The 9,073-nt window shown below is 32.7% G+C and overlaps 1 protein-coding gene across 2 annotated transcripts; it reads right to left on the bottom strand.

Moving 5' to 3' along the window:
• Positions 1–4,471: 4,471 nt before the first annotated feature.
• On the bottom strand, positions 4,472–6,721 carry LOC121772289 (probable aminotransferase TAT2). Of its 2 annotated transcripts, none has more exons than XM_042169324.1 (7): positions 6,375–6,721; positions 5,710–6,049; positions 5,410–5,622; positions 5,276–5,335; positions 5,024–5,179; positions 4,854–4,947; positions 4,472–4,769 (listed from the first exon to the last, which is right to left on the bottom strand). In XM_042169324.1, the coding sequence occupies exons 1-7, from the start codon at positions 6,590–6,592 to the stop codon at positions 4,654–4,656; spliced, it is 1,197 nt and encodes a 398-aa protein (XP_042025258.1). In that variant the 5' UTR covers positions 6,593–6,721; the 3' UTR covers positions 4,472–4,653. The 2 variants fall into 2 exon arrangements, with proteins under 2 accessions (XP_042025258.1, XP_042025259.1); XM_042169325.1 differs by having other exon boundaries at positions 5,710–5,981; positions 6,375–6,505.
• Between the last annotated feature and the right edge of the window lie 2,352 nt (positions 6,722–9,073).

Here is a 9,073-nt window from a genome sequence, read left to right as displayed (position 1 = left end):
GAGAGATAGTGTGTGTATATATAGGGTGCAAGGCAAGGATGTCAAAATTGGTGTAACCAGAGGCGGAGGAGCTAATGGAGAGTGGGGCCATAGACTCCCTCAATTTTGAATGCTACATAAATTGCCAAAAATTTATGCAAATTGTACTTTGTTATATAGGTTTAATAGTTAATTAGAAAAATATTTTATTTATTTATTTATTTGCAATTATCCTTAGAATAGAATATTTAGGTGAGATTGTATCTGACATGTGAACTATGTATTTATATGTTGGTATCACCACTTATGGGTTAGCAATGTCATTAATATTAAAATTTCTTGATGAGTTAGCTGTGAAGAAAACATATAGTATCATCGTTTGCATGAAAAACATATATTATCATTGTCTTAAGACTAATACAGTACTATAATGAAAACATGATTGTATGATATATATATTGTCAAATTTATGTTAATCAAGTTTAACTTTTGCTTTGACTCAAATTTATGAGAAGCTATGAAACACTCCCTTATTTCGTCATTATTTCTCACTAGTTTTATTTTCGGTCCGTCCACCAATACTTGTCACATTTATTTTTAAGTGCTACTTTTGGTAATGGACCTTACATTACACTATCTCATTCCTCTTACACTTTATTATTAAACTAATACTCCATATATAAAAGTAGGACACACAATAACTTTTTCAACTCACTTTTTATTACTCCCTCCGTCTCATCTCATGTGATGGATTTCTTTTCGGCACGGGAATTAAGAAAATTACATGTATTGAGTTAAAGTGGAGAGAATAAGTATGAGAGATGAAAAAGTAAGAGAGAATAAAATAAGAGAGAGAGAATAAAGTAAGAGATGGTTGGAGTTTTGTTTTTAGCTAAAAAAGGAAATCAATCACTTGAGGTGGGACAACCCAAAATGGAAAGTTAATCACTTGAGGTGAGACGGAGGGAGTATATTTTTTAAAATCCGTGTTAGATCAAAGTGTTACGTTTAATGGCAGACGTATGGAGTTTATTCTTGGGTATATACATAATAGTACTCCGTATATATGTGGGTTTCTAAAATTTAGATATATGAGGTTTATTTATTATACGTGACATCGACAGTTATAGGTGGTGGTGGCTGACTTCTCATGCATGAGGGCCGATCGACGGGACTGTGTTCACGTGGGTTTGGTCCTACATTGGAAAGTCTAGAAATAGTCTTTCTTTTTTCTTTATCATTCTATTCTTGTCTTTTAGGTTGTGGGGTTGGGATAATATATGATCTACTTATTAAAATAGTTTATCTGTTTCTGGATTAAGTTGAATGATTGGCTTATAATAACAATGTACATATTGAGTTCCAAGTTTGGGGCATGAACTTAGGCAAGCTTTTTCATTGCACCAAATGCATTTCAATAAATAAAATGGATGTGTCATGTGTATAAACTATAATGTAATGTATTTATCAATGTTTTCTAGTTAGAGCAAAAATATCAGACTTGCATGAAAAAACACTTAAATTTTAAGGACTTGCGCTATTCATGTGTTTATCTTCACTACATATATTCCTATGCATACAAAATCACTTAAATCTTAAGCATTTGATACCCTACATATTTATTATTTAATCTTCTTATCTAAATTAATTAAGATTTATTAATAAAACTAAAATTAATAATTATATAAAACAACTACTCCTATAAATTAGTACTACTACATAATATGAATTTAAAAAAATAGTTAAGAAAACTGAAATGAAACTGAATGGCATATTTAAATTCTAAAAATGAAAATTACACATAATTATAGACTACAAAAAACAATATTCAATTTATTAAAAAATAGAAAAATATTTTATATTATTTATTTGTTTAGTTATCAAAGTAAAAAAAAAAAGGAGAAACAAGGTGATAAGCTGCAAGTTGGTAACCAATTTGCGCACTTCCGCATTATGCATGGTTAACGACACCCAACAGCGTGCTTAAGCACCCAAATGTATGTTTTTCTCAATAAAAAGCACGTTGATGTCATTGCTATTTAATTTGCTTTTTTTACTTGCCCACACTCCGCGGCGCGTTAACAATACTCTGATACGGAGTATAATTTTAAAATTTTCTATTTATTTATCCATTTAAAAATACTCTCTTCACCTTGTGGTAATGGGCTAGATACATTAATATAACTTTACTATTTTTCCACAGCAAATTTATTAAGCAGGTTCGTTTAACTTTAATGAAGTTTGTAAGATAATCAACGCCTAGATCAAATTACTTAATCACTACGTTACTTGAAATCAATTCGGATAGTTTACTTATAATTTATTAATGGCTATGATTAGTAATTCATATTTTGCAATTACCTAGAATTTTCTGGATAAAGGTCTCGATGGTTATTTGTATATCGGTTGATGTGATGCAACTGTGTTTTAAATAGTTTTATTATGTGCAAGTGTTAAGGACAATGACAAAATTTATAGGTGATTCCGTTCACGTATAATTTTCGCATTTTACATCTGATACAATTTAACCTAAATTAGTCTCAGTGGTAAAATTGCTTGCCAAAAAAAAATGAAAAATAATTTTTATGATCTAACTTTTAAGGTTACAATAAGACAATAATTTGCCCAAATTTCTGACAATTTATCTTCTTGTGTACGATTTTCAAATTTTATTCATTCTACCGCAAAGAAGCACAACCATCAATTTTATAAAAATGATCACTTTTATATAAAACATTTATATATATATAGAATCATTTTCGAAAGAGAAATAAGTTGAGCATCATTGAAGGATTGAAATATTCAATATTGGAGAACTTGACTTTAATTTCAATGTTTTCCTCGTGGTGACCCTTTTTTTTAATTTTTATATATCTTATGTGGCTTTCAAATGTTGGTACAGTCATCCAATCTCGTAGGCGCAGCCCCAGTTTGTGTCTATTACTCGTGATTTTGTCCCGAAATTAATTGTTATACACACTATGTCGATGGTATTCATAATACGTGTCGTGATATTGACCTAAAATTACGTACTATCAGATAATATCTACTCCATTGAACGTTATGTCAAGGTTTGTTTATTCGAAATTAAGTAATATCTACTCAATCAAACAACATTTAAGATAGTTAGTTAGTTACTCCATTTGCAAGTCAGTCAAACCAATTGGTATCGCTGTCAGAATTCAGATTCAAGAAGGTTTGACGCCATCATATAGTCTTCAATCGTGGGCTCTAAATACACATGTAAATTTGGAATTGCATTTATTATGCAAATCAGTCCTTATATACACAAATGTTTATTATTGCATTTAACTTTTGGTTTTTTAGGCCTGTGATTTATTTTATTTTTTGTATCATTTTTTTTGATTGACTACCAACCTAATTTTTAAAACCATACAGTATTAGAAAGGTAAATTGTCAAAAAAATTTATACTAATATTTATTCAAATTATTCAGTTTCATAATTTTCATAAAATGATCAATTACTCATAATTTTAACATTGGTCTTAATTGTTCAAGACAAAAATTTCCGCTATAGTATGCGCCAGAATTGATTGATGTGGTGCGTAAATGTGTAAAAATTTAAGACGTGACTGATTGAGAGAATTAAAAGACGTCGCTAAAGTAGTTGGATATTTTGCGCAAGTAGTATTGTTTGTTTGACACAAAATAGATAATTTCCCAAAATATGTCAAGAAAAAGGTCAAAATTTAAAGATCAATACACCAATCACTATACTTAGATTTATTAGATTTGTTGCTAAAATATCGGTATTAAATCCGAAAGTTGAACGATTAACATTAAACTTTATTCTTGCAATTTGACCCTTTTAAAAAGTATAGTAAACATCACGGAGTAAATACTAACATATCGTATATTTGTTCTATACATAGGTGGGTAGACAGAGTATCCCCACATACTACGTAATACATGACTCATGAGGTTCAAAAACTTAGTTCATGTATCAATATAGCAAGCAAACATTAATTGCACTTAGAACTTAATTTTGGCATATGGAAAATATATATAAGGGGGTCCCAATTTCAGCTTTGACATTAAAGACTTGATTGTACTACCAAATCATTATTTTTAAATTATTGGAGACTTTGTAATAGTAGCATGTTTATTTATTTTTGGCTAGTTTCGTTTGTGAAATTAAAATATGAAATTTAGTAAAATTTTGACAAATTAAAATATGAAATTCATTAAAATTAGTACATATTATTGAAAGCCAAAAAAATACATCATTGAAATCTAAAACGAGAGAATAATCAAAATTACATAATGAAAAGTTAAAATACAAGATTCATTAAAAGTTAAATTCAATTAAACTCAAAGATAATGAAATTTTAAAATACAAGAGCATTGAAAGAAAACGAAAAAAAGCGAAATTATCATAAAAGTGGGTACAATATAAAAAAAATGTTATACAAATAGGCGATAGCATTTTGAATAGTTAAGGGATGGTTTTCTTGTGTGTCATACTCATGGATGGTTTAAGTGAGTTTATGAAGATTGTGATTATTAAGATGATAGATAGATCCTGTACAAGGCTAGGATAATTTAGTAGGCCAAGTTATGTAAGTTGTCCTAAAAAGGAAATAAAGAAGGTTTGTTCGCAAACACATTAACAATTTCAAGTGTTTCTGTCTAACTAAATTTGTACTCCATATTTCAATTGCAAGAATGCCTTTGGCAAAAAGAGTTGACTCTTTGCAACGCCTCATCGAGAGAAGATGGCTCAACTGCAAATGTGATTCTTAGCCAATTCTTGAGGCCCACTGCAGCTCCTGCAGATATATGTGGGGGGAAGTTAATGTCCAAATAAAATAAGATATTAAGTATTGCAATGAGACAGTAGGTAATTGAATTACCCGGAAGCAATATGACAGATTCCTCTTTGGCCAGCTTGAAACAGAAATCAATATCATCACTAATATCTTTGAGCAATGAAACATTCAGCTTCACCTAAGACGAGTGAGTCCAATGCAGCAGAGAGATTCAGTATAAGTAACAAGTTTTTATTTGAATCATATGGACTAACCATGAAAGCCATTGATCCTTGTGGTTTAGATGGACAACTAATGCAATCCATCTCCTTAATCTTCCAGTAACAAATTTCGGAAGTTTGCTTCAGTAAGTTGTTCGTCTTTGTGAAGAAAGCTTGTTGCGTTTCTCCGACAATGGCAGGCACTGCTGCCTGAATATTTGATGTTTCAAGTTGGTCAATTACAAGACCAGACCCCTGGTTGGCATAATACTAGTAAGTAAGTAAGTACTTTAGTATATATTTGACCTGTATGAAGGTCGCAGGGCCTCCATTGATGTCACAGTACTTCTTGAGGCGCTCCATGAACTAAGAAGATAACAACAAGTAAGATGTTTGTATACCTAACAAATCAAATCACATATGCTAGTAGTTGATACAACCTTAGGGCTCTTGCCATGAGGATCGCTTGTAACCAACCAGCCAAGCCGCCAACCGGGCACCAACCATCTCTTGGACAAAGATCCTAGAGTGATCACCGGAGCAACGGACCCAAACACTCCCATGGCCACAAATGGATCCGCGCCAAAAGCCAGATGGCCGTACACTTCATCTGCAATCACCACAATGCCAAGCCTCTTCGCAGTCTCAGCGATCTGATTAGTAAGTAGTACATGGAGTAATATTTAGTCTTCCATATCACAACATAAGCAGTTAGTTGATAAAAACTTGTTACTACAAACCTCCTTGAGATGGCGATATGTGTAAACATTTCCACATGGATTTCCGGGATTTATGATGACCATTGCAACGGTGTTGTGATCCGCAAGACCCTGGAGTGCCTTGAGATCGACCTCCCATTGGTTGTGAGGAAGGAGATCAAAGTAGCGAGCTTCGAGATGCCTAAAGGCCGCACATAGTCCATAGATGGGGAAGCCTGGCCTTGGCAGCAAGATGTTGGCGCCCGGGCGGGTCAGAATGGAGAGTGTTGTTTCGATAGCTTGTGTACAACCAGCTGTTATGTAAACATCATCAGAGTGCAATGTGTAAGGAAGATCTTTGGACAAATACTCTGCAATTGCCCTGTTTCCAGACATATAGATATGGAGTGTATTAAAGTTTTGGTTTCTAGACTAAGACTATAAACACATGACCTAATCAGGGTACATACATTCACACACATGTAGTTGTAGTAGTGCATACAATTTTACAGCTTTACCTTAAAGTAGCTCATTACATGCATGAGAAGCATCTATTATTATTATTATTATTAATATAAATCGCCGAAAATCAACAATCAAAACAGAATTAGAGGAAAAGCGAGGTGAAATTAGCCGCTATTTTAACTACTCCTACTCCTACCTACAGATTTGTATAAGGGAAAAGCATTTTAGAGAAAAGAAGTTACTTTCTGGTTTGAGGGAGGCCAACAGTAGGAGAATATCCGTTGAAGTTAGCAGACTGCAGAGCTTCAACAACAGCGTTTTGAGCAGTACGAGTTGTTCGAAAACACGAATAAGCTGTTGGGTCTCCCATGCCCAGAGAAATCACCTTCTTACACCCATCTGTATTGGCCGTTAGCAGTCCAAGAATCCCTTTAATTGTAATATTGCTTGGAGCTTCCATTTTTTTTTTTTGTACTACTTTGTTTGAATCCCTTTAAAAACGAGGACCCAATTTTGAATGGACGGTATGCAACATGGCACGTCCTATTCATACATCCACTTTTAATTTAGGGTGGATGCATTGGCTTTGGCCACAAAAATACGAATACGAACACTGGATTTTTAGAGCTTTTAAATTAAGATAAATTTAGGAATTGGATGGATGTAGGACGTGGGCACCCGGAGTATGATGTTTTACTAGTTTCATAGTATGCCTTTTTGTGGTCAAGACTTATCCAAACAAACAACATAAACAGCAAACCATATGCATAAAGGTAACTAAATGCGTCACGCAACAGCCTATACAATCCTACTTGGTCACATGCATCTTGTAATCCATACATTAACAATTTTTCGTGTTTTTAAGAAAATTTTTAAAAAAGATTGGTTTATTTTATCTTGTCCAATTCTGGAATTTGTCAAAATTGTTAAGTATTATCATCAGAGACTTACTACTCAAAATTGAATAATTAGAGATTAAATGACTGAAATTGCAATAAAAGGAAGAATAAAGAAACTTTCCTACAAAAGATGCGTTCGAGAGTGAAAAACATAATACTAGCTAGTACTACTATATTACATAATACTAATTTTTATATTAACATAATTCTATGTGTGTGTGGACGTGAGAAATGAAAATAAGTTCAATGGAGTATTTTATTACTTCCATCCCTAAACCCTATTACTTCCATCCCTTGACATCAACTCGGCAATATTTTTTTCAATTATGATAAAATCAAGCCCAAAGAGATGTCCAATAGACATTTGAAATTTGAAACTTGGGCTTGCTTATTTAAAAAAGTGCAATCCACCAAACAAAATTAAATTAAAACAAAACATAAGTTGATCCATTATTTGGTGGTGTGGTCCCATTACAGTCGAACATGTGACAGCGTGTGGCCTGCATCAAATTGACACCTAACATTTGAAATGGGCTAATATTTTTCTCGCCCCCAACTCAAAGCTTCTTTTTCTATTTGGCCAGCTGCAACGCTGTCTCTTATCCGTCCTTAACCGTATCTTAAATTACTATTCATGGGTCCCACTATATTTTTTTACTCCATCTCTTAACTAAGGGACGGAACCTGCAACCCTCCATCTCTTATCCGTCCCTTAACCGTCTCTTAAATTACTATTCATTCAATTTCATTTTTTATTTTTATTTCCAAAAAATTCAATTAATAAAAAACACACTTCATTAAATAAAATAAAAAATACAACTTAAAATCCTAAAAAAATACATAATTAAATTCGTGGCAAAATAAATATAAAAAAAGACATAATTTAAAATATTAGAAATTAAAATGCAAATTATTGACCATAAAAATTCCACGAACGGAAGAAAATCTTAGTCAAACCAAATTTATAATAGATGCGTATGAGAAAAAGCAAACGTCATCGATCGATGTTTGATGAAGTCCACGTCAGGTCATTCAACTCTGTATATTTTGATGCTCTAAATTCATTTTTATTTTTTATTTTTATTTTCAACAAATTCAATTAATAAAAACAGATTTCATTAAATAAAATAAAATTACAACATTACATTCTTAAAACAATAAAACAAAACATAATTAAAAATCCTAAAAAATGAAAAATACATAATTTAATTTCTATCGGCGATGATGTGCGTCTACCGGTTGCCAAAGTTTGCCCAAATGTGCTCAATTAGATCATCTTAGAATTGGGCGTGGGCGGTAGAGTCACGTGTCCTTGCCCGAATAGACAACCGTTCTTGTATAGACGGATGCACTCCACTTCGAGGCAGACTACTTGCGGTTGAGCTTCCGGGGGCTTCATGGTCGAACCAATTTCCCGCCTTGGGTCCTTTGATACGAGCATATCTTCAATAATATCCACATATCTTTATTAATTAGTTAGTTATTGATTTACCATATCTTTTCATATATTATTAGGATCTTTACTTTCTTGTTCTCTAAGTTAGGGTAGTCTTATATATATGAGGCATTGTATTCTTCCCATTCATTCAAGAAATATCATTTATCCTTCTATTTTATTTTCTCTTACTCTCTTTCCTTTTCAAACGTGCAAAACGCACAAAACCCTAATTTTGACGCCGGATTGATCTACGGGCAAAAGCTCCCGCAACGTTCGACGCAAAATCTACGAGTTAAGGAACTTATTCCTTAACAATTGGTGTTTTCATCCGGTTCTATCGATAATGAAAGCACCACTTGTTAAGGATGTACTCCTTAACCTCGATTAAATTCCTCCGTGAGGTCGCGGGAATCGTTTGCCCGTCGATCGCACACGACAAGAACTAGGGTTTGTATGTTGAAGAAGAAGAGAATTAGCGTAAAAAAGTATTTTATTTCTTGATTGAACCCCAATTATGAAATATTCCCACATATTTATAATGTGGAATCCTCAAATAAATAAATCTAATCTAATCTTAACCAACTAAGCAAAATATACTGTAAAG

This window comes from Salvia splendens, chromosome 16, assembly GCF_004379255.2.
Source record: "Salvia splendens isolate huo1 chromosome 16, SspV2, whole genome shotgun sequence".
Taxonomy (NCBI): domain Eukaryota; kingdom Viridiplantae; phylum Streptophyta; class Magnoliopsida; order Lamiales; family Lamiaceae; genus Salvia; species Salvia splendens.
The sequence above is the reverse complement of the archived record's forward strand: the minus strand, read 5'-3'. Positions and strand labels throughout refer to the sequence as shown.